General features: G+C 34.4%; 3 protein-coding genes and 1 pseudogene across 4 annotated transcripts; 2 read left to right on the forward strand and 2 right to left on the reverse strand.

Annotated features, from left to right (window-relative positions):
• The first annotated feature begins 354 nt into the window (after positions 1-354).
• LOC110614724 (probable WRKY transcription factor 21) lies at positions 355-3,356 on the forward strand. The gene is made up of 4 exons (XM_021756362.2): positions 355-563; positions 700-1,655; positions 1,757-1,882; positions 2,939-3,356. The coding sequence occupies exons 2-4, from the start codon at positions 889-891 to the stop codon at positions 3,081-3,083; spliced, it is 1,038 nt and encodes a 345-aa protein (XP_021612054.1). The 5' UTR covers positions 355-563; positions 700-888; the 3' UTR covers positions 3,084-3,356.
• Positions 3,357-8,314: 4,958 nt separating this feature from the next.
• Positions 8,315-21,685, reverse strand: LOC110616177 (40S ribosomal protein S15-4). Of its 2 annotated transcripts, XM_021758525.2 has the most exons (5): positions 21,573-21,685; positions 21,332-21,480; positions 21,155-21,212; positions 18,812-18,868; positions 8,682-8,885 (listed from the first exon to the last, which is right to left on the reverse strand). In XM_021758525.2, the coding sequence occupies exons 1-4, from the start codon at positions 21,573-21,575 to the stop codon at positions 18,854-18,856; spliced, it is 225 nt and encodes a 74-aa protein (XP_021614217.1). In that variant the 5' UTR covers positions 21,576-21,685; the 3' UTR covers positions 8,682-8,885; positions 18,812-18,853. The 2 variants fall into 2 exon arrangements, with proteins under 2 accessions (XP_021614216.1, XP_021614217.1); XM_021758524.2 differs by lacking the exon at positions 18,812-18,868 and having other exon boundaries at positions 8,315-8,885.
• Positions 15,762-18,561, reverse strand: LOC122723753. The gene is made up of 2 exons (XM_043957165.1): positions 17,402-18,561; positions 15,762-16,808 (listed from the first exon to the last, which is right to left on the reverse strand). The coding sequence occupies exons 1-2, from the start codon at positions 18,130-18,132 to the stop codon at positions 16,745-16,747; spliced, it is 795 nt and encodes a 264-aa protein (XP_043813100.1). The 5' UTR covers positions 18,133-18,561; the 3' UTR covers positions 15,762-16,744.
• On the forward strand, positions 21,639-23,881 carry LOC110614864 (annotated as a pseudogene).
• Positions 23,882-25,327: the final 1,446 nt, after the last annotated feature.

The following is a 25,327-nucleotide window of genomic DNA, read 5'->3' on the forward strand; positions in this document are numbered from 1 at the left end:
ATTTTAAAATATTTTAATATATTTTTTAAAATAAAAAATTAATAAAAAATTTTTAAAAAAAACTAAATAATAGATTTTCTTTTGATTTATCCATTTGATTAGTGGGGCGTAATACTAGTCGGTGGATTTTGTTAAATTTATTTTAGTAAAATTATTATTTCTAGTTTGGAACTGGAGCTGGAAGTAGTAAAACTGAAGATGATAAATGATGATTGTGAGAAAAAAAAAAAAAATTAAATAAAAAAAGAGGGAAGACCGAATAAAAGAAAAAGCGAATAACCACGGTCTTAGAGTGGGACCCACTCTGAAATCTGTGACAGAGACGGCCGTTTCATTTGTTCAGCCCCTCCTGTGAGAACTTGCTCTTGGTAGTGAAATGCCGCTCTCCTTCTCACTCTGCAGAGAAGAAAAGGGGAATTTTTTTTTTTTTTTTAAAGAACAGAGCTTTGTGTTCTAATGGGTCGTGTGTGAATTCTTCAGTCAAGCCAAAGCAAAGCCTTCATGCTCACACCTTTCAATTCCCAACAACAATGAACTTCATATCTCAACAAAGTCTAACCGAGGTCTGTTCATTTGTTGCTTCTCTTTCTTGGGTTTCTATCATTTTTTTTCTGCTGATATAATTCCTCTGCTTAGTTTGATATCTTCATAAATTAAAGCCGTTGAAAAGCTGAATAATTTTCTTGGGACTTTTATTAGAAGGGAATTCTTTTATGGCACCTGCTTCACCCAAAAATGACAGTTCAGTCTTAGTGTTGTTGCCGTGAAGATCTATTACTAAACTAGGTTTTTGAGATATTTGGAGTTTTTATGCTCTGTTTTTATCTGGGTGCTTTGGCTTTTGGCTCGTTTGGGTGACTAAGATATTTTTGAGAGAGTGGGATTATCATGGAGGAAGTTGAAGACGCTAACAGGGCAGCCGTTGAGAGCTGCCATAGAGTTCTGGGTTTGTTGTCTCAACCCCAAGATCAGGTTCAGTGTAGGAATTTAATGGTGGAAACTGGAGAAGCGGTGTTTAGGTTCAAGAGAGTTATTTCTCTTCTAAATTCTAGTTTAGGTCATGCAAGAGTTAGGAAACTCAAGAAATTAATGACCCCTTTGTCCCAAAGCATCCTTTTAGATAACCAACATCATAGGACGGATCTTCCCTGCAAGAATTTTCAGTTTGTTCAATCCAGTAGTTACCTTGATGGCCACCCAATTCAGGAACTGGGTTCAAATGCTAAGAATTCCCTTTGTTTTGAGGCCCCATCCCTGGAGCTCAGTTCAAATGGGAAAAATCCTCTTCACCTCGGCCAACAAACACCATCAATACATTATCAGTTCCTTCAGCAACAGCAACGTTTACAGCTCCAACAGCAGCAGCAAATGAAGCAGCAAGCTGAGATGATGTTTAAAAGGAGCAATAGTGGGAATATTCTGAACTTTGATTACTCTAGCTGTACTCCTACAATTTCATCTGCTAGATCTTTCATATCTTCCTTGAGTATAGATGGTAGTGTGGCTAATTTAGAAGGAAGTGCATTTCATTTGAATGGTGCCCCTCGGAATTCGGATCAGAGTTCACAGCTACATAAAAGAAAGTGTTCTGGAAGGGGAGAAGATGGGAGTGTGAAATATGGAAGCAGTGGAAGATGCCATTGCTCAAAAAAGAGGTAAATTTTTTTCTTGCTTTCTTTCCTCATTTCTTTGTTTCAAAAAACAAAAAATACTAATTATGCTGCTTTATTTATTAACACTTGTGCTTTATTGGCAGGAAACATAGGGTAAAGAGGTCAGTCAAGGTACCTGCTATTAGCAACAAGCTTGCTGATATCCCTCCTGATGATTATTCATGGAGGAAGTATGGACAGAAGCCAATCAAGGGTTCTCCTCATCCTAGGTACATTCACTGTTACATTACAGGGAGAGTTCTTTAAAATTTTTCTCATTAGATCAACGTATGCATCTGTTAATTTCTGAAAAACTTTGCAAGTTTCCTTGAATTTATTGTACTTCTTTTATGTGCATGGATCTATATCTATTAATTCCTTATAGAATGAATGTTCACTGTGATACCCATAGTTGTTCATCCTTGGTCATGTTTTTTTACTCTCACTTTCTTGTTTTGTTGGAAGTACTGAATTAGCTTGAATGAGGAAGCCTAGTGTCATTACACCTATTAGTTTGACAACCAACAATATAAAGGAAGTATAAATACAACCGACTTTTCAGTCTTTTATCTAGTTATTACTTATATGATGTGAACTTGCTTTCATTTGGACAAAACTAGCTAAAAACTCGGGTTTTGCTTGTTTGTTCTAAAGCTTGCAATAGCGTTGGTCTATGTTACTCGGACTAAGGTACAAGTATCAGAAATGGCATATCCTTGTGTCTGACTTGTCATTTTCTGAATAGCAAATACAGGATATGGATCTCATGTTTGACACGGATGCTTGAGATACATTACATTATGTAAAGTAAAATAGATTAAAAAATATAAAATTATTTAATAATAAGTATAGCCTAAATATATCTTCAAATGCAACCAAATAACTATTTTCTATCTAAGAAACAATGTTTTCTTATCCATGCCCTCCATCTTGAGAGAAAAGAGTGTCATATTAACTATGATTTTCACCTTTCGAGATCTCTATATCCGAGTGAGACGGCATGGCATAGCAAAATGAACATTTAGAGCATCAGAGATGCTGGTTGGTGGGTGAGTGAGCAGAAATTGGGAGTCAGTAGAAACATATTCTTTTAATAATTCTTTTGATTTTAAGTTAAGGTCTCTGAGAACATGGTAGGGAAATTTGATTTGCTCTCTTATTAAAACTGAGGATGTAGTCTAATGAACTGCAGTTCAACTGTCTGTATTTAGGGATTGCATATGCTCCAATACTAACTTTATAAGGAACTTATTTGGATTGAGATTTCATTATTTAACCTTTTGCAGGGGATATTATAAGTGTAGTAGCATGAGAGGTTGTCCTGCTAGGAAGCATGTTGAGAGGTGCTTCGAAGACCCATCCATGCTCATCGTTAGTTATGAAGGTGAACATAACCACCCCAGAATACCATCACAGACTACAAACGCGTAATCCTTACATGCTGTTTTCGAGCCTCTGACCGTTGGATTAGGTAAACTTATATATGGATGGCCTCTGTACATATTTTCCCTTTTCTGTTAAAAGAAGAAAAAAAAAAGTTTTCCTTCTTTACTCTGTGGAGTTGGCTCTTCAAAAACTTCTTAGCAGTTAGGTCAATGAGCTGGAATCATAGCACCCACCAGAGGAAAATGTAGAATTGGGCTTTACATTGTAACAACTTTTTCATTTTCCATGAAGCAAAGCTTGAAGCAGTTCTTCCGGATATTCCCAAAGTTAAATTTTGTATCTTTTTTCGTTTTCTTTTTTTCTGATTGACGGTTATTTATGATAAATTTTCTCCGACCGATCAAGATCATCTCCGGGCATAAGAATACTAAAATACCTAGCATAAAAGATTGAACAATCATCAGAAACCTGCCTTTTTCTTTTCTCTTCTTTTGAAAGGTAAGGTATACTCATAAAAACATTCATTTTCTTTTAATGCTAAACTATGTATTAGATTCAAATTCCATGGCGCACGGGGAGCTATTGCCATTGTTATTGAAGTCTGAAAGCCATTGAAGTCAAGGACATAAATGGTAACTGGTTATTCATCGTGCGTGATCATGATAAACCCTTTGATGAATCCAAGTTGATGGTTGAGATGTCTCTTGCGGTGTGCGTTAGGATATAATCCCTTTTCTTTGGGAAATCAATCTCTTTGATCAAGAGATTAATTCAATTGATTTTTTATTTTTTTTTTAGAATGAAATAATTTAATTTTTTAATTTAAAAAAATCATTTAATAAAATATATAAGTTTCATTTTATAATATAAAACTAAGTTAATAATAAAAAAAATATTTTTACAATTACACTCTATCCTTTTATTGTTCCTCAATTAAATTTCAACTTTTATATTTGTTTTAATTATATTCTACGGAAGTATGACATCATGGAACATGTTATTACTACGTTATTCTACCAAACCAGCGAAATTTAGAGTATAATTACTAATTGTATTTTGAATTTTACTAGAGTGATTTTAGATCACGTGACATTTTCGTAATTTTTAATGTAACAGCAAAATATAATTGAAATAAATATAAACATATAAAATTTAATTGACGAACAATAAAAGAATGAGTGCAATTGCAAAAATGAAATGGATCCAATTGCAAATATAAAAAGGAACCTCCATAAAACTTATTCAATTTTTATTTAAGTAATTAAGACTCCATTTTATCTTTTCTATATTATTTTTCTGCCTTTAAATTAAAAAATATATTTCTCATCTCTAATATTTAATTAAATTTTTAATATTTTAAAAATCAAACAAATTATTTAATTAATTTTTTTATCAAAAAAATTAATTAGATATTATATATATATATATATATATATATATATAGATAAATTACACTTTGATTTTTGAGTTTTAACATAATTAACGGATAACCCTTAAATCTCTTTATAATCAGAAATGGTCTTCCATTCATTTTTACTATTTAAAGCATGAAAATATTTCCATTTTAAATAAACGTATGAAAATATTTTTATTATTTTTTTAAATAGATAAATTATACGTTAGTTTTTAAATTTTTAATATAATTAATGAATCGATTTCTATGTTTTTAAAATTAAATACTTAAATTCCTCGATATAAGTTCATTCGGATTTCAATCTTTTCATCCATTTCTTGCAAGTATAAAAATATTTTTATTATCCTTTTTTAATTTAAAAATATTAAAGAATATTTTATCTATTTTTTCTCATCTATTAAAATTTAAACATTTTTATTTTTTATTTTTTATTTAAAAAAATACTTCCATCCCCATTAACTTTTATTTAGATTATTATATAAGTTTTAACATTTTTTATTTTTTTATTTATTTTCGTTTATTAAAATACTACAGTACCTGATAATTTCAAAACTTTTAAAAAATACTTATAATTTCAATCATTTTTAAGTGGTACCAAATAATCTTTAAATAGGTTATAGATTTTTATAAAAAATATTTTAAAAAGAAATAATACTTTTAGAAGTTTGACCATCCACTAGTTTTAAATTAATATCTATAATGAATGAAAAAACTGTAATTTCGAATAGACTAAATATAGAGAGATTTAAGGATTCAATTTTAAAAATGTAAAAAATTAATATGTTAATTATACTAAAAGTCAGGGACTAAAGTATAATTTATGCAATATAAAATGATTTAATCACATTTGCAAAGATTTTAGTACTCGTAAGGGTATTTCAGATATTTAAAATATTTATTCTCCCTTTAACTTATTGATTAATAGAATTATGAATGAAAAAACCTCTCATTTAGACGATCTGAATCATCTGATTATAAAAAGGATTTAAGTATTTAATTTTAAAAATATGGAGATTGATCTGTTAATTATGTTAAATTTATAGACTAAAATGTAATTTATTTTATATATATATATATATATATATATATATATATATATATATATATATATATATAACAAGTGCCATATCAATAAATTAATAAAATGTTAAACATTTTATTATAGTTAAATGAGTTTTATGTTATTTAAATAAGAAATTGAAAAAAAATTTATATTATAAAATAAAGTTTATATACTTTATTATTATTATTACTAAATTAGTATATCGTCAATGTAAATTACGGATCTCCATTGGCATTTTACGATTAGGATTTTTATTTATTTTTTTATTTTTAATTTGGGGTACATTGCAATAAAAAATGATCTAGCGACCTAATTAAATAAAAATTTCCAACTAAATATATTTTTAATTTATATAAAAAGTAGGGTAACATCCTTTCTGCTTATTAAAAAAAAAAGTCCTAACATACTGGCAATGAATTTGCTTCTCCTGTTAGTAATCTCTCTCTTCCCTTTTTTTCTTTTTTCATTTTGGTCACTGCAAAAGCTAGCTACGTTAAACCTTTTTCTTTTTCTCTCTTTTTGGAGAAATCATTGGAAAAAGGAAAAAAACGAAAAGCAAAGAAAAGGATGTTGGAGCCCAACACAAGTAGGGATGTAAACGGATAGGGTACCCACGAAAATTAAACTATTCGAATCCGAATCTGATTTATGTTAGTAATATTTGAATTTATTTTGAATCCGATTAAAAATTAATTTAAACTATCTGAATCTGTACCAAACCCGATTATTAATATCCGAATAAAATCCGAACCCATTTAATTTTATATATTTTAATTAATAATTTATATAAAAAATATTTTTAATTAATAATTTTCATTTAAAAATTTTAATATTTCTAAAAAATATTTAAATTTAAATTTTTAAATAAAAATATATAAAAAAAAATATAAATATTATTGTAAAATATATTTTTTATATTAAATTAATTATTTATATAAACGGGTTCGGGTGATGGGTACCCTGTACATAAAATCCAAATCCGATCCGAATCCGCAACGGGTATTATTTTTAAAATTCGAACCCGTTTCAAACCCGATTATAACTATCCAAATCCGTTTTATTAGAGTTCGGTCGGATCGAGTACCCGAAAATACCCGATCCTAAACACAAGTAGGCAACAGGGCCTCCTAAGCGCCATTGCTTCATTTATTTATTCTTAATTATTTTTGGGAGTGCTTTTTTTTTTTATGGAAGTTTGGAAGTAATTAACTAGAGTTAATTTTCCAACATTGTGCTATTTGCATAGTTTTAATATATGTGAATAATTTTTTATTGTTAAATTAGAAAATTATTTTCAATTATAACAAGTGACATACTTTTTATATTCTTTATGTTGTTGTAAAAATAAAAACTGTAATAATCTCGAATTCAAAAAGAAAAAAAAAAAACTCTTTCTAACTTTGAATAGAAGTATTTTAGCGCATCACTACCAATCGCTTAAAACTGTCGAACGTTGAAAGTTCATTATTGCTTTTACCCTCTGCGCAGAGAAAGATTAATGTTTTGTTGTTAGTTTTGTGGGTCTGCCTCTTCGATGATGGATTTACTCTCTACACACCATCATGGAGACTGAATTTGTAATTATGGTTTTCTTTTTTTTCTTTGTGGCCCAGATATGTACTCCAAAGGAGAGAGTCTATATTGATGATCTATTGATCGACCTTCCTTGTAAAATTATTATGTGGATTATTCAAAGAACTTGCAGCTATCGAAAGGAAAGAGCCTTGTATGCATTAAATGACGGAGTCTTAGATAGCCACTGCCATGTCCAGTGACTAGATACCCTTAGGCTATAAGAGACACCACAAGTTGTTCCTTATGCCTCCTGGAGATTTAGGTTTCATGGTTCAATATGCTATCGACTCAGGTTGTTTTCCTTGTGTTTTATGGGTTCTAGCTCCATATCTATGGAGGAACGTTCTTGGTGCCAACTGCCAACTATGGTGATTTTCCTAAATAGCAGTGACAGTGAAAATGTTCTACTCCTAGGTCTCTAGGGAAAGAAGTGGATTTATTTGATTTTGATTTGCCTAAATTAGGGTGGAAATCCAATTCTATTTTGTCTTTTTTACATAAAAAGCCCTACACCTACCTAGGAGCACCCCTTCGCATGGGATCGAAAGGAACGGTTGTAAGCTGTCCAAGAGATCCCAGATGAGGGAATCTTAGGGAGAGCTGCCTACCGAAATTCCATCTATCGTTAATATTATACCAAAAAATACAACCTCGTTAAAGCAGATCAGGAAAAAACCTTCCGAGCGTGACAATCCTCAATAAAATTGGCCTATCTGTCCCAACTGAAGGATTCATTTACCAGTGAAGGGTTGCGTCACATAGGGATGAACTGGGTTACATTGTCTGAGTTTTGTAATGAATTCTCTTGATATACCATTAGTGCATTTAAAACTCGTCTAATACATTTAATTTGCATAATAAAAAAATAAAAACTACATTTTCTTAGAAAATTAAAAACAATTTAATGATACCAATAGGCTTGTGCGTGATAATATTGAAACCAAATACAAAACTAAGTGATCTCAGTTCAAATTCTAGTTAGACCCAAACGTACCCCCAAAAAAAAAGTTCATGAGGCGGACAAGTGCAACAGAGTTGGTAGCTCGTTGAACTTTATTATAAATTCGGTAGCTCGAATTCAATATCTGATCCAAATAGCTTTCCTCCGTTTATGTTCCCTTAAGAGTAAGATCTTATTGAGTTTAAAGAAAATATTTTTCTAAATAATAAATAATAATGCTTCACAGAATATTGAACTTGTCAAACTGGCCGGCAATTGTAGAATTTGACAAACTGGGCTGACAATTTATATTCAATCATGATCGAACTGATTCTGTTTCACTAGATAATGGACATTTGATCGATAAGCACAGCTGATTTATGCCCGTCTCTCGGAAAAGGTAAGTGGTGCGTTTCTTTCTCAAAATAGACAGCAAGACAATATTTCTAATTCATTAACCCAAAGAAAAATTCAAATAAACATTAGTTAGCTTGCCAGCCTTTTCGCTCAACATGAGGTAACACTGTTAAAACCAAAGCCAATTTAAGGATCGAGATGATAGAGAACTCCCCCTTAGATAAGCAGTTCATGGCATATGCAAAATCTTCATTTAAGAGGAATAAACCTGGATGAGTGGGTAGCACCAATACCAGGTCTTCCATGCTTCACAGGCTTGTAAGAGATTGAGAACTCGGCTAAATAATGGCTTATCATTTCAGGCTTGATTTCAACTTGATTAAAAGTCTTGCCATTGTAAACCCCAATAATGCTACCAATCATTTCAGGTACTATGATCATGTTGCGGAGATGAGTCCTAACAGGCTCAGGTTTCTCACCAGGTGGAGCCTCCCTTTTCTGCAACAAATTTTAAGATCCTTTTACTCTGTCTTCAACACCAAAATTAACTCATGCCGACATCTAGAACACTATGGATCTCCACCAATAATAACAGATAAAGATCACAGGACCAAAAAAGTATCAGTATTTTGTTACTTGATTACCCAAAAAAAAGGGATATTTTGTTTTGTTCGAAACAAAACTTTTCAAGCTTCAATGAAATATAAGCAAAATTAATTAACAGAACAGTAACAATTAGTTTCAAATAGTATTTTAGTTTCAAATAGTATTGAAGAATTAACAAATTGATAACATAATCAGTGATGTAAAATAATTTTACCCGAGAGCTCAGTAAAACTAAAAGCAAAGGACAACTAAGAGCAAAGGCAACTGATACGGTCCCTAGCGTAGGATCTGGTTATGGGTCTTTGGAACAAAGGGTCAGGTTTAGAAGATGAAGGAGAAGAAGGGGTGTTTTTTCTTCTGCCTATGTTTACAGACTTAAGGAGAATCTGAAATCCTTGAGTTTTAAGTACTCAAACTTTTGATTAATTTCCTGATATCCTTATTCAATATGAGCTGTTTGTTTAAATACAGCAAGTTTAACAATAATCTCCTAAAAATAATGAAAAATATACTCCCACTAACAAAATAAAAAATCACAACTGAAATAAAAAGATTCCTAAAAATCCGAGAAAAAATAGCAGCAGCTTATTGACCAGGACTAAGTCAGTCTTGTAACTTCCTCAAGCCATGACTGTATCTCTTGTATACTTTTAATTGTTGTTGGTTGCTATCATTACTCCCCCCCATTTTTACGTGCTTGTCCTCAAGCACAGTGGCTGGAACTGAAGTAGCAAAGTTACCAGGAATACTGGTATGGAATGGTTTGAGCTTCGAAACATGAAAGACTGGATGCACTTGAGTATCGGAAGGAAGGTCTAATTTGTATGCCACCGGACCGATGCGCTGGAGAACAGTATACGGACCAGAATATTTGGGAAGAAGCTTCTGATGACGTCTAGCAGCAAGTGATTTTTGACGATAAGGCTGCAGTTTAAGCAAAACCTTGTCTCCTTCCTTGTACTGAACATCACGATGCCGGGCGTCATAGAATAACTTCATTTTCTGCTGGGCACCTAACAAGTTAGTGCGCAAAGAAGAAAGCAGATCATCACGAGACTGTAGAGCAATGTCTAAGTCATCCAAACTGGAACTTCCAGGAGAATAAGAAAGCAAACGCGGGGGCGGCCTGCCATAAACAACTTCAAATGGGGTAGCCTTCAAAGAAGAATGGTAGCTGGTATTATAGCAGTATTCAGCCCAAGCTAACCAATCCATCCATTTGGTGGGACGATCACTTGTAAAGCAGCGAAGATACAATTCAATAGTACGATTAACTACCTCAGTCTGGCCATCAGATTGGGGATGATAAGCCGAACTAAAGGATAGTTTAGTGCCGCACAAGGTAAATAACTCGGTCCAAAAAGCACTTGTAAAAAGCACATCACGATCACTGACTATACTTTCTGGAAGCCCATGCAATTTAAAAATGCAATCAAAGAAGAGTCGGGCAACACTCACCGCTGTGTAAGGATGTGATAGAGGCAAAAAATGGGCCTGTTTAGAAAATCTATCCACCACCACTAATAAAACGTTTTTGCCCCTAGATGTAGGCAAACCTTCAATAAAATCTAAAGAGACATCAGCCCAGATTTGAGTTGGAATAGGCAAGGGTTGCATAAGACCCGCAGGATGAAGATTGTCGGATTTATGGCGCTGGCAAACAGAGCAAGCACGAACAAATTCTTTAACATCTTTTTTAATGCCCACCCAATGGAAATCTCTAGTGATGCGATACAAAGTTTTCTGATAACCTTCATGGCCTTGATTATGTACAGCAGACAGCACAGCCTGAATTGAAGAGGAAGAGCTGGGGAAAAAAGCGCGGCCTTTGTAGAGCAAAAGTCCCTGCTTAAAACTCCATGGTAATGCTGCAGTTCCATTATTAACATTAGTGATCAAGTGCTGAATTTCAAAATTCTGCAATTGCTCTCGACGGATTTCGTCAAATAAATTCAGATGAGGAACTGAAATTGCCATAAGAGCCGTAACATTTTCATGGCAACGAGAGAGTGAATCCGCCACTGTATTATTTTTGCCAGCTTTGTACTCCACTGAAAAGGAAAAACCCATTAGTTTGCTAAACCAGCGTTGTTGGAAGGGAGAAAGTACCTTTTGCTCCAACAGGTATTTCAAGCTGTAGTGATCAGTCCGAACAACAAATTTGCATCCCCAAAGATAAGTCTTCCATTGTTTGACTGCCTTCACAAGACCAATTAATTCCTTCTCATAAGGAGGCAAATTCCTGTGTCTGAGTGGCATTGGTCGACTGAAATATGCCACTGGCCTGTTGTTTTGGAGGAGGACAGCCCCAATGCCCGCATCAAATGCATCACATTCTGTTGACTTATTTGCTAATCCTAATTGATTCTAGGGATTTGATTTGATTTGATTAGGATCCTTAATTATCTCTGTAATTATTATTTGATTATTTGCTTCAGGATCCTTAATTATCTCTGTAATTATTATTTGATTATTTGCTTCCTGTTTAGATATGATTCTTTGTGTATAAATAGCCATGTAGACATATTGTACAAATCAAGAGTGAAATACAAGAATACTCAATATTCTTCCAAAAATCTTCATGGTATCAGAGCCTTTTTCCTGATTTTTTGGGGTCAAATTCAATTTTTCCTCTTCAGAGTTTCAAAACCCTAAATTTACTTTTTTGGTACTAACCCATTTAGGAGCCCTTCACTCTCTCACCGCCGGCACCAGAAGAACCGCCGGACTGCCGCCGGCCGATCGACCAGCCCCGACGCCGGAAAAGCTTGCGCGTGAGGCTCACGCGCCACCTCTTCCCGGCGCGTGACCCGGCGCTTCCCGGCGCGTGACCCATCATCTGCCACTGCTTTGCTGCTCCGATCACTCCGGCGACGATTCCGATCATCTTTCCGGCCTTCCCGTGCTGCTACCCGGTCCTTTTGGTGAATCGATTGGGCTCTCTTGTGTGTACACCCTTGAATACCCCATATTTTGTCACCGTTTATAAACCTTTACCATGACAGAAGGTAAAAGGGTGTCGATAGCAGAAGGTACAAGAATCTCGATTCCTAACTCTGATTCCTCATTCTTTAGTGCCACATCTGACGTTGTAAAGTCAGGTAATACTTCATCTCTCCATAATATTCCATGGATTATCGATTCTGGTGCGAATAGACACATGACAGGTTCGTCTAAAGGCCTTCTCAATTATTTTCCTTCCCTAACCAAAGATAGTGTCAAAATTGCTGATGGCTCTTTTACTCCCATATCCGGAACAGGTTCTGTTATTTGCACATCGAATATTAAATTATCATCTGTCCTCCATGTTCCCCACTTTCCTGTCAACCTTTTATCTGTTAGTGCTATCACCAATGCCCTTAATTGTAAAATTGAATTCTTTCCTGATCATTGTGTTATTCAGGATCTTCACACAGGAAAGAGGATTGGCAATGGTAGACTGCATGATGGCTTATATATGTTGGAGGGTGATCCAGGTTCTTCGATATCTCAAGCCTGTTTTGGAGAAAATAAAGATGTCAATCAGGAAATAATACAGTGGCACAGACGGTTAGGACATCCATCATTCTTTGCCTTAGAAAAACTTTATCCTAATTTGTTTGCTAGAACTCAGTTTGATTCTCTATTTTGTGATGCTTGTGAGTATGCTAAACACACTAGAACATCCTATCCTTTGAGTCATAATAAAAGTCAAATTCCTTTTGCGACTATTCATTCTGATGTTTGGGGGCCTACTCAAACTGTCTCATTGTCTGGTAATCGATGGTTTGTCACCTTTATTGATTGTTGTACTCGAATGACTTGGGTCTATTTGATTAAAGCTAAAAGTGATGTCTTTTCTTGTTTTCAATCCTTTCATAAGATGGTTTGTACTCAATTTAATACTAAGGTGAAAATTTTGAGAACTGACAATGGAAGAGAATACATGGATAGTAGCTTTTCTGCTTATTTGGAGAATAATGGGATAATACACCAGACTAGTTGTCCTTATACTAGTGCTCAAAATGGCGTTGCTGAGAGGAAAAATAGGCATCTATTGGAGGTAGCTCGATCTCTTATGTTCACCATGAATCTACCCAAAGCATATTGGGGAGATGCAATTCTTGCATCTGCTTATCTTATCAATAGAATGCCTCTCAAGAACCTTGACTTTATGAGTCCTTTGGCGGTTTTACAAGGGAAGAATTCATACGTTGTTCCACCAAAAGTATTTGGGTGTGTTTGCTTTGTCCATACTAGGACGGCAGGAAAACTGGATCCCAAGGCCCTTAAATGTGTGTTTGTTGGATATTCTCCAACACAGAAAGGATACAAGTGTTATCATCCTCCCTCTAGGAAATACTTCGTTAGTATGGATGTTGCCTTCCGAGAAACTGAACCCTACTTCAGTACCAACCCCTCACCTCTTCAGGGGGAGAATAATGAGCAAGAAGAGGTGATCCCGAATTCTGTGATTTTGAGTGATATGGTTCAACCAGAAAGTTTGAGTTCTAGTAGACAGGGGGAGATGTCCAATCAGGGAGAGAGAACTGGTCGTTTGGACAAGCCAGATTTGAGAAGGTATTCAAGGAGAGACAAGGCAGAAGAAGCCATTATGCAGTCTACTCAGAGTCAAGAATCTTCTCCTGGTGAGTTACCTAGTCATGAATCTTCTCCTGGTGAGTTACCCACAACTCTTTCTTCTGGTGAGTTACCCACAACTCTTTCTTCTGGTGAGTTACCCACAACTCTTTCTTCTGGTGAGTTACCCACAACTCTTTCTTCTGGTGAGTTACCCACAACTCTTGAATGTTTCAATGACTTAGATAAACCTATTGCACAAAGAAAAGGGGTCAGATCTTGCACTAAACACCCTATTTCTAACTTTGTTTCTTATGAATCTTTATCACCTTCCTATAGAGCCTTTGCCTTGTCTATTTCCTCTGTGTCTATTCCACAGGATTGGAAGAAAGCTCTTGCAGATCCTAAATGGAAGAAAGCAATGATTGAAGAGATGAAAGCATTGGCTAAAAATGAAACTTGGGAGCTTGTCACTCTTCCACCTGAGAAGAAACTCGTTGGCTGTAAATGGGTATTCACAGTGAAACATAAAGCTGATGGCACAATTGAACGATTTAAGGCCAGATTGGTTGCTAAAGGTTTCACCCAAACCTATGGAGTGGATTATCAAGAGACATTTGCCCCAGTTGCAAAAATGAATTCAATCAGAGTTCTGTTATCTTGCGCGGCCAACTTGGACTGGGACTTGCAACAGTTTGATGTGAAGAATGCTTTCCTCCATGGAGATTTAGAGGAAGAAGTATTCATGGAAATTCCTCCTGGGTTCGCTGATGAGAAGACACAAGGAAAGGTGTGCAAGTTAAAAAAGGCTTTGTATGGGCTAAAACAATCTCCCAGAGCTTGGTTTGACAGGTTTAGCAGAGCCATGATGTCCTTTGGTTACCAACAAAGCAATGCTGATCACACTCTGTTTATCAAACATCATAAGGGTAAGATCACCCTTCTTATTGTGTATGTTGATGATATAGTGGTGACAGGTGATGACAAAGAGGAAATGGCTCAACTAAAGAGGTTGTTAGCTCAGGAATTTGAAATCAAAGATCTGGGAAAACTGCAATATTTTCTAGGTATCGAGGTGGCCAGATCAGAAAAAGGAATTTTCATCTCTCAAAGAAAGTACATTCTGGATCTTTTGAAAGAAACTGGTATGATGGGGTGTAAGCCAGCAGAATCTCCCATTGAAAGTAACCACAAGCTGAAAGCAGGAACTGGTGAGTCCGTAGATATTGGAAGATATCAGAGATTGGTAGGAAGGTTGATTTATCTCTCACACACTCGACCGGATATAGCCTATGCTGTTAGCTTAGTCAGCCAATTCATGCATGACCCTCGCGAGACTCATATGCAAGCTGTACTTCGCATCTTGAGATACCTAAAGTCTGCGCCAGGGAAAGGGCTTCTTTATTCCAAACATGGTCATCTCCGAATTGAAAGTTTTACAGATGCAGATTGGGCAGGATCTCTCGATGACAGGAGATCCACATCTGGCTACTGCACAGTTGTGGGGGGAAACCTTGTCACTTGGAGGAGCAAAAAACAAAGTGTTGTTGCTCGGTCAAGTGCGGAAGCAGAATACAGAGCAATGGCCCAAGGAGTGTGTGAACTCTTATGGTTGCAGAAGTTATTGGAAGAGTTGAGATTGTCCGAGAGAGACAAGATAACCTTGTATTGTGACAATAAAGCTGCTATAAGTATAGCACAAAACCCAGTCCAACATGACCGAACGAAGCACATTGAAATTGATCGGCACTTCATTAAAGAAAAATTAACAGACGGTGTCTTGAGCCTAGTTCATGTGACTTCTACTGAGCAACTTGCGGATGTGTTTACTAAAGGGCTTAACAACAAGATCTATCATAATCTGATTTGCAAGTTGGGCATGTGTGACATCTTTGCACCAACTTGAGGGGGAGTGTTGACTTATTTGCTAATCCTAATTGATTCTAGGGATTTGATTTGATTTGATTAGGATCCTTAATTATCTCTGTAATTATTATTTGATTATTTGCTTCAGGATCCTTAATTATCTCTGTAATTATTATTTGATTATTTGCTTCCTGTTTAGATATGATTCTTTGTGTATAAATAGCCATGTAGACATATTGTACAAATCAAGAGTGAAATACAAGAATACTCAATATTCTTCCAAAAATCTTCACATTCTATAGTGAAAGGTTGAGAAAAATCAGGCAAGACAAGTAATGGAGTTGTTGCCATAGCTTGCTTCAGTGCTTCAAAGGCTGTTCGAGAGGTTTCAGTCCATTGAAAGGAATTTTTCTTGAGCAAGGCTGTTAAAGGGGCTGCTATGATTCCATAGAGAGGAACAAATTTCCGATAGTACCCTGTAAGGCCAAGGAACCCACGAAGACCCCGAATAGAGGAAGGTTGAGGCCAATCTAGCATAGCTGAAATTTTTGAACGATCAGCTTGAACCCCTGTAGCAGAGATGACATGTCCCAAATATGCTACCTGTGTTTGAGCAAAAGAACACTTGGATTTTTTAAGGAATAGCTGATGTTGAGCAAGGAGCTGGAAAACAATTTGTAAGTGTTGGAGGTGCTCCTCCCAGGTCCTACTGAAAACCAAGATATCGTCAAAAAATACTAAAATGAATTTCCGTAGATATGGCCCAAATACCTCATTCATAAGAGCTTGAAAAGTTGAGGGAGCATTGGTGAGGCCGAATGGCATCACTAGAAATTCAAAATGTCCATGGTGTGTGCGGAAAGCTGTTTTAGTAATATCCATAGAAAACATTCGAACTTGAAAATAACCAGATCTTAGATCAAGCTTCGTGAAGAACTTAGCTCCCCCTAATTCCTCCAATAATTCATCAATCACCGGTATTGGAAATTTGTCTTTGATAGTCTTGGAGTTCAATGCCCGGTAATCCACACAAAGACGCCATGACCCATCAGCCTTGGGAACCAAAATAACCGGGGAAGAAAACGGTGATCGACTTGGACGAATGATGCCCTGCTGTAACATGGCCGAACACTGCTTCTCAATCTCTTCTTTTTGGATATGAGGATAACGATATGGACGCACCACAATTGGCTTAGTATTTGGTTCCAAGATAATGCGATGGTCGCAATACCGACGTGGAGGCAGTGTGGTGGGTTCATCAAAAAGAGATGAGTATTCTGCCAGTAACTGAAGCAAGTGCTCATCTTGATCAAGTTGGATGGAAGCTAATGTGATTGGAGAAGGCTGAATTCCCTGCAACTGAAACTTATGATGGTGTTTAAAAAATAACATTGTCATGTGCGAAAAGTCCCATAAAATAGGTCCCAGAGTCTTGAGCCAATTAACTCCAAGAACCACATCAAATCCAGTTAAGGGCAGAATTAATAAATCAATATTGAAGGAGTAGTCCCCCAGTGTAAGAGGAACATTTTGACAGGTACCTGGGCTCTGTAACTGTTCCCCATTAGCCACCGTCACCCGCAAGTTTGACCGTAGCTCTGTTTTGTTCTTAATCGTTGATGCTGATTCAGAAGAAATAAAACTATGAGTGCTTCCCGAATCGATCAGAATTAGGATTTTCTGACCATTCCAATTGACCTCCAACCTCATAGATTGTGGGGCACCAATTCCTGTGATAGCATTGAGAGAAATTGCAGGGGCTGAACCCGGTGGCGAATCGGTGCTAAGTTCCATGTCATCTTCGTCCTCCATCAAATCCAACCAGAAAAGCCTTTTACACTGATGGCCCCGGACAAAAGGTTCCTCGCAATTGAAGCATAGTCCCTTTTGTCGGCGTTCCTCCATTTCTGTCCGTGACAACCGTTTAATCGTCCTGGCAGGGTACTGAATTTGGGGTGTAATTCCGGCGGGCATCGGACGACCATGCAGGTTTCAAAGCAGATTGCCTCTTCTCATATAAACGGGACATGCTCATAGCGATTGCCAAATCGGTGGGGTTATGTATTTCGACCTCTGCGGCGATGTACTCCTGTAACCCGCTGATATATAACTGAATTTTTTGCATGCGAGTTAAACTTCCAGCCCTAGCAATAAGAATTTCAAACCGGTTTTGGTAATCTGCCACCGACCCAGTTTGGTTCAGTGTGGCCAATTCACCCAGCTTATTGGACTGAACTGTAGGCCCAAACCTTAGATTGCATTGATCTTTGAACTCAGCCCACATTGGATCAGGATAGTCATCCAGGAACTGCATAAACCAAGGTTGTGCAACGCCAATCAAGTTATAAGAAGCTAATTCGAGCTTTTCCTCTTCCGGAGTGTGTTGATGGCGAAAGAAATGCTCACATCGACTTAACCACCCAATCGGGTCTTCAAGGCCATTGTACTTGGGAAAGTCTAATTTCGTGACTTTAGGAACAATGGTTTTCCCAGAAGAAGTCTCAGAACCAGTGGAATTGGCTGGTTCCTTGCCTGTTATTGCTTGCCTCTGTGCGCTACTTCTAGTGGAAGTAGTAGCCTCCTTAACACTCGCCAAATCAAGGGTAAGCGCTTCTAATTTGCTGTTTAATTCGTCCTGGCGTGCCTTATTGGCAGCCTGTTCATCAAGGAACATTTTCATCATTGTCTCAAGTGTTGGCTTAGGATCCCCCATAACGCCCGGCTCTGATACCAAAATGATACGGTCCCTAGCGTAGGATCTGGTTATGGGTCTTTGGAACAAAGGGTCAGGTTTAGAAGATGAAGGAGAAGAAGGGGTGTTTTTTCTTCTGCCTATGTTTACAGACTTAAGGAGAATCTGAAATCCTTGAGTTTTAAGTACTCAAACTTTTGATTAATTTCCTGATATCCTTATTCAATATGAGCTGTTTGTTTAAATACAGCAAGTTTAACAATAATCTCCTAAAAATAATGAAAAATATACTCCCACTAACAAAATACAAAATCACAACTGAAATAAAAAGATTCCTAAAAATCCGAGAAAAAATAGCAGCAGCTTATTGACCAGGACTAAGTCAGTCTTGTAACTTCCTCAAGCCATGACTGTATCTCTTGTATACTTTTAATTGTTGTTGGTTGCTATCAGCAACTCATGCCCAATCAACAAATCATACTAAAAGAAGGCCACAACAATGCAGCACCACATAACTACTGAGATTACAAAGAGATCTGCTAGGGGCCATATTCTGCAACAGGCTTACTCAACTTTCAAGGAAAGACTTTATAAGACAGGTCATAATTCTGCAACAGGCTAACTCAGCTTTCAAGGCGAGACTTTAGAAAGATGCTGTTACATATAAGAGAGAAGAAGAAGAATAGAGAATGGAAAGAACCTGGAATTTAGGCCTCCAAATTGTTGGCTCTGACACTATTTGTTAAGGATTGAATCCCTAACAAGTCAGAAAGAGAAGAAAAGGGAGAGAAAATAGAAGGGGGGAGAAAGAAAGGGGAGAAATGCAGAGTAGAGAATGCTAGTAACTAATTCATCTCTTTCTGAATTAGAAGAAAGAATGCCAATACAAGAAAGAAAGACTGATTAATATTTGATAATTCTTGGAATGCCAATACAAGAGATGATATCTGATTTATATAGCAGACTCATGAATGCTAGTAACTAATTCATCTACTTGACAACAACCAAACTTCTTCAGCCAACTACTTAATTCCTTTCCTGCCTTTCTAATGCCACCTCATCAATCTTCACTTAGAAACTCTTCTTCTCTCTTATATGTAAGAGACGCCCATGGACACAATGCAGCACTACCTTCCAAATAATCCTATTACTCTAAACAGTCTGTTGCATCATTCAGGTGCAATCTCCATCAAAGTGAAAACATTAAAAACTCGAAAGTATATTTTAGAAATTCCAAGGGCAAATAGTAGCATCAATTGGCAAATTCATAACATCATGAGAGATTTTTTTTTAATGGAAAAAACAAATTTAAAGCAGGAGAAGTAGACAGGCACCTGAGTACCATACATATGCACTCTGTCATAATATTTTGAATCCTAAACCTATTTACATCACATATAGTTTACTACTTGAACCAGAAATTTCTGTCTTCTTCCACTGAAGAAAGAGTAATTCACCTCGTTTTGCTCTTCCCATCCACTGAGGTGGTGGTGTTACTCTTTCCCATAACCTTATTCACTACCTACCGATTCAATAAGAAATCTATTAAACCCAATAATGGAACACCAATTAAATGAAAGATACAGCATCTTCCTCACTGCATCATGTAATTGATTTGGCTCTGACCTAGGATCCACCATCATAACTCATAAGTTGATTGCTAGGTGCAACCATGCAAATTTGATATTGTTGTAAGCTAATAGCCGTCCATCTCAACATTCCAGCATGGAAAGGAGTGGAAGGGAATTTAGTTTTGCTTTCTTCTGGTTATAAATAAGCATCCTATTAACCAGATCCTCAAAGAAAATGATGTAAAATTAAATGTGCCCAAGCACAGTTGTTAGAATCTTATGATTCTCGATTCAAATCTTATGATACAAATCAATTTTCCAACAAATCGACTAAAATCTATAGGGAGAATCTTAAATGTACCTGAATCTTACAAATCTTGATTCTAATACTGCGATTCTCGATTCGATTTTACATGCTAGCGATTCAAATATATAGGGTAATTGCAAATTCACCTAAATTGTAACTAAATTGAAAGAATCAATAGTAAATCAAGTAAATTAATATGAATTGATCGAGTCTTCACCCGATTCAATCGATTATTTATGAAAGGATTGTCAGACCTTGTATTTTTACGATGTAAGATCTCATTCATTTTTGCCATGAAAAAAGTGTACATAAAATCTTTCCTGAACTATTTTTCTTCTACCATCCATTCTTTTCCCTCTCCCTCTTCATTCTTTTCCTTTTTTCTTTTTAGTTAATTTACTTAATTAATTATAGTTGTCATGCTATGACAATTTATATTAATAAAATTAAAATCTGCTATCTTTTTTTACTATTTAATTACTTGATTAAATTTAAGTGAGAGTTTCAGCATATGTAGTACAATAAATATTGTCTACAATTCCAAAGTTTATAATTTGTAACATAAAACTATATTAGAAAACACATGTTATCCGATTATAAAGAATATTTGTAGTCATATAAATGATAATCATATATTTAGCAAAACATGTCATTGTAAGATTTTTTTTACTTACTTTTTGAATATATATTATTTTTAATTAATTTTTAGAATTTTTTTTGAATCTTAGGATTCGATTGGATCCTAGATTTTCAATCATAAAATGAGAATTTTGATTCTCATTGGAATCTCAATTTGACAACTATGGCCCAAAGTTAAAAAAATAATATATCAGTTTTTCTTTATGCGCCTAATATTTAAAAGAAAATAAGTAGCAAGATTGTCTTAAAAATTTCAAGAGGATAATAACAGCGGAGATAATCCAGAAGGAGACGATCAATGTATACGAAAGAGCAACATTAATATAAATCAAAATCACTAGATAACCACAATTCAATCAGCCAAATCAATCACAGATACATAATGCAATGCAATCAATTGATGACCATCTAAACTCCGCCATCACAAGCCATAAACAAATTAACAACAAGAAAAACCAAAGGCACATCCCCCTATAACAAGCAAAATAAACGTCCATGATAATATTACTAATAAAAGAAAGCATACCGCCTTGCGAAGCTTTTTGATGAGTGCCATTGGCTTCCTCTTCAAACCTCGCTGAAACCTGAAAATTGAAATTAACACGTATCGGAGACATCGCCATTTAAAAAAAAAAAAGGAAAGAAAGACAAATCATTTGAGAATTAGAAACACATAGAGATGCGCTTGGCTTCTGCACGTCACCTTCTGCGAGCACGAGCGGGAAATAGCTTGACTAGCTCATCAGTGGACATGTCCAAGAGAGCATCCAAATCTACTCCTCTGAAACTGAACTTCTTGAACGTTCTCTTCTTCGGCATGCCTGGAGCAGCAACATCGGTCTCGACATCCGCCTGATTACCAACAAAACAAGAGATAAGTAACCAAAATCAATACGAAGCCTCTGTTCGCTTGATACTCGAGAAGCTGATAACGATATGCTCACCATGGTTAGAGGTGAATTTGCCAAAACTCTAGGTCCTGCACTCTTGAGTAGATTAGGGTTTCGAGGATGGTAATTGTCGTATTTATGCTTATGGGGTACACCCGATAAATTGATTTTTATTTATTTTATTTTTTTATTATATATATATATTGAGAGTGTACACCATAAATCGATGGTTTCTTGCATTTACGCAAAATTTTCTATAATTTACTTGATTTTGTACATAAAAAATTACTTTATTTTATATAAAATAAAAAAAAATTTACTTTATTAAAAAAAAGGCAATATAATTTACAACTTATTTTCTTATGATTTTTTAATATGATTCTTAGTTAATTATTGAAAATTTAATAATTTAATTAAAAATGTAAAAAATTTATTAAAATATATAAAATTTACACAGACATAAACCAATTTAAAGGTTATAACAGTAAAATATATACACTTTATTTTGTAATATAATTTTTTTTATTTCTATTTAAAATATGTAAAACTTTATTTCACCTATAATAGAATATTTTTAAATTATTTTACTTACACGATACTTATTAAGTTTTATATATATATAATGCTTAATTAAGTTTTAAATTTTTTTAAAAAAATATTTTTAAATATTAAAAATTAATTAAATATTATACATAAGAAATAAATTAAATATATTTTTAATTTAACAATTACCATATCCGCACAGTAATAGGAAAATTTACCATTGCATATGAAATGTGATTTTATATTTACTTAAATAGAAGTTAAATGGATTTTATATTACAAAATGAATTATATATATTTTACTGTTATAACCCCGATGACCGCTGGGTTTTATCACCCCCGAACCCACAATGACAGCACTAGTCCAAGGTTCACGAAGCCTCAAGAGTAGACCGGTCCAACCCATTCGGTCTTGACTCAATCTTGCTAAACGGATCGAGATTCCCTTGAGTCTCAGTCTCCCGACCCCAAGCTCGGCCATGAAACTTAGCAGGTCCAGCCACCTAATAGTCCTGTTTACACGCGTGCCAGGGGGAATTAAATGACATGTCTGACGCTTTCGCATGACAGAGACAGGTGGCCAGTAGCTGCAAGACCGTTAAACGTCACTAGCAGACAGAAGAAAAAGAATAAAAGGAGAGGAGCATCCTACTCTCAAACCAAACTCACTCAACTATTATAAACCCTATATTTTCTGGATCTCATAACATCAACCCCTAAATTAGTGTATTTACTGTGTAAACTACCTTATTACCCTCCGATATGATATGTAATTAGAAAAGTTATTTTTTTATCTCTAGATTATAACATAATTAATGAATTTGTCTTTTTATTTTTATGATAATTCTAATAAAATTAGATACCTCTCCATTGAAAATGCCATTTGTAAATGAAGAAATAACCGGGACTATCATTCTTATTCTTCTTTCTTTTTATTCTCAATGCATTCTCTTTATATTTTTCAAAACTCTATTCACAATTAGAATGGATTTTTTCTTTTGCTTTCAGTATTGATTGATTGGATTTTCTTAATAAGATATTGTTTTTGAATTACATTTTAGAGATAAAAGAAAAATAATATATTCTCTTTAACTCGATTTCATGAGTGGATGAATTGATAATCATAGTATTTAACTTGTTTGATGTAATGTTATTGAATGATTTTTCTGTAAATTTGAATTATTTAATTTTAATTTTTGTCAAGAAATGGTGTTGTCCCAATTGTCCTACATGAGAAAAAAAAAAGTTGTGTCAATCAAGAAGGGTGATGCCATAACCCTTCCTTTTGGTATTGTGACATGGTGGTTCAATAAAGAGATTGTTGAGTTGGTTGTACGGTTATTGGACGATACATCCAAAGGACACAAAGCTGGTGAATTTACAGATTTCTTTTCTACCGGTTTCACTAGAATTTTCACTAGCTTCTTTCTTGAATTTGTGAGCCGAGCATGGGAGGTGGATGAAAAGACAATGAATAAAATTATTGGAAACCAAACAGGCAAAGGCATTGTCAAGCTACCTGCATCATCTAAGATGCCTGAACCCAAGAAGGAGGCACATGGTGGCTTGGTTTATAATTGTGAAGAAGCTCCATTAGACGTCGACATTAAGAATGGGTCGTGGTCTTGAATACCAAGAACCTTCCGGTTGTTGAGGTTGGCCTTGGGGCTGACCTTGTGAGATTGGATGGAGGTGCTATGTGTTCTTCTGGGTTTTCTTGTGACTATGCTCTGCAGGTGACTCACATCGTTAGAGGAAGTGGTCGTGTTCAGGTCATTAGAATTGATGGCTGGAGAGTCTTAAATAATGAAATGATTTAAAAATTTAAATAGGATAGAATATGATTAGAAATTTGAAGATAATCAAAGATACTTTAAAAATATAAAAGGTAAAAGTAATTTTTATTATTAGTAAAGATATTTTTGAAATTATATTTAATCTCTTAACTTAATACAATTATTGGATGGAAGGATTTTAAATTTTAACGGAATTAATTCTAATTGTGCTATATCTTAAGATTAGGAATGTTAAATTCTAATTGTGCTATAATTTTTCCTATATACTTTTCTTATTTTGTGTTGATTCTTCAATATGCAAAACATGTGATATTTAGTAAAAGGAGTGTTGTCAAAAGGGAATTATAGATGCTTGTGCAAGGAGGTTGAATTGAAGGTAGGATTGAGTTAAAGATAAGCATCAATTCTTGGAGCTACAATGAGCTTATCTATGTTAATTATATGGGAACTGATCTTTTAATTATATTAAAACTATTAAACCAAATATAATTTATATTTTCTTTTGTTATTTGTGAATAATAATTGCAAAACTATTATTATTGCACATACCCTAAATGTTTGCTTTAGCCCCTATTGAACCAAGTATAATTTTATTATATTTGTAATAACAAAAAATAAATTTCCACATAAATTTTAATTTTGATTAAATTTAAAGTATTGAATTAACCATTAAAGATTATTTTAGAGTTATTTTTAACTAAAAAGATTTATTTTTGCCAAGGCCATGATCCACCCTCGATAAATAAATAGAAGAAATTAGTGGTATAAAATTTAAAAATATTTGAGATAGCTGTAAATATAATCAGATAAATCACTAAAATAATTACAGTAAAATGATTTATTATTTTCTTTTAAATTTAATATTTTTTTATTTTTTTATTGAAAAAAATTTAGGACTATTTTAGGAGTAGGAGAGCATCTCTCGATCTCATCTCTCTTCGTCTCTAGATCTCTTCAACATTTTAATCTAAAGAGAATTCTCACCTTTTATTTTTCTGCATTTTGTAATAACTCTTAATAATTAAATTCTTTTATTAGGTAAAAGTTAATCTAGTTGAAATTTTATCATCCAATTGTATTTTCATTCTTTTTCTGTTTTCTAAAAATACTATTTCTATTACTGTTCTTTTAAGAATTTAAGAGACCTATTGAATATTCTAGTAAACCACGTATTGCTAATTATTTTAAGTAAATTCGTAATTGTTTAATTGAGTTAATATGAGTAGCAATTGAATTAAGGTATTAAATAATTTGCTTTAAATAATGTACTTATAATTATTAATTAAGTTTGAGTTTTTCTTTTCTTAATATAATTAATTAATTAAATCTACATGTTTAATGAAATTATTAATTAATTAAAAATTAATTGAACACTTTACAAATTAATCTAATATTAAGAAATAATTTATGGAATTCGAACACTTTAACCAAATAATAGAAAATTAAGTGAATTATCTTTAGAATCAATAA

The sequence above is a fragment of the Manihot esculenta genome, chromosome 5 (genome assembly GCF_001659605.2).
Source record: "Manihot esculenta cultivar AM560-2 chromosome 5, M.esculenta_v8, whole genome shotgun sequence".
Taxonomy (NCBI): domain Eukaryota; kingdom Viridiplantae; phylum Streptophyta; class Magnoliopsida; order Malpighiales; family Euphorbiaceae; genus Manihot; species Manihot esculenta.

Excerpts from the sequence above, each read along its gene's own strand:
- LOC110614724 (XM_021756362.2), top strand. The coding sequence starts at position 889 with ATGGAGGAAGTTGAAGACGCTAACAGGGCAGCCGTTGAGAGCTGCCAT. Across the intron at positions 1,656-1,756 it reads TGCCATTGCTCAAAAAAGAG|GAAACATAGGGTAAAGAGGT; the intron begins GTAAATTTTTTT and ends CTTTATTGGCAG. Across the intron at positions 1,883-2,938 it reads AAGGGTTCTCCTCATCCTAG|GGGATATTATAAGTGTAGTA; the intron begins GTACATTCACTG and ends AACCTTTTGCAG.
- LOC122723753 (XM_043957165.1), bottom strand. The coding sequence starts at position 18,132 with ATGGGGGATCCTAAGCCAACACTTGAGACAATGATGAAAATGTTCCTT. Across the intron at positions 16,809-17,401 it reads TCTGCTTTGAAACCTGCATG|TTATTTTTTAAACACCATCA; the intron begins GTCGTCCGATGC and ends CACATGACAATG.
- LOC110616177 (XM_021758524.2), bottom strand. Across the intron at positions 21,213-21,331 it reads CCCGCTCGTGCTCGCAGAAG|GTTTCAGCGAGGTTTGAAGA; the intron begins GTGACGTGCAGA and ends TTCAATTTTCAG. Across the intron at positions 8,886-21,154 it reads TCAAAAAGCTTCGCAAGGCG|AAAAGGGAGGCTCCACCTGG; the intron begins GTATGCTTTCTT and ends AATTTGTTGCAG.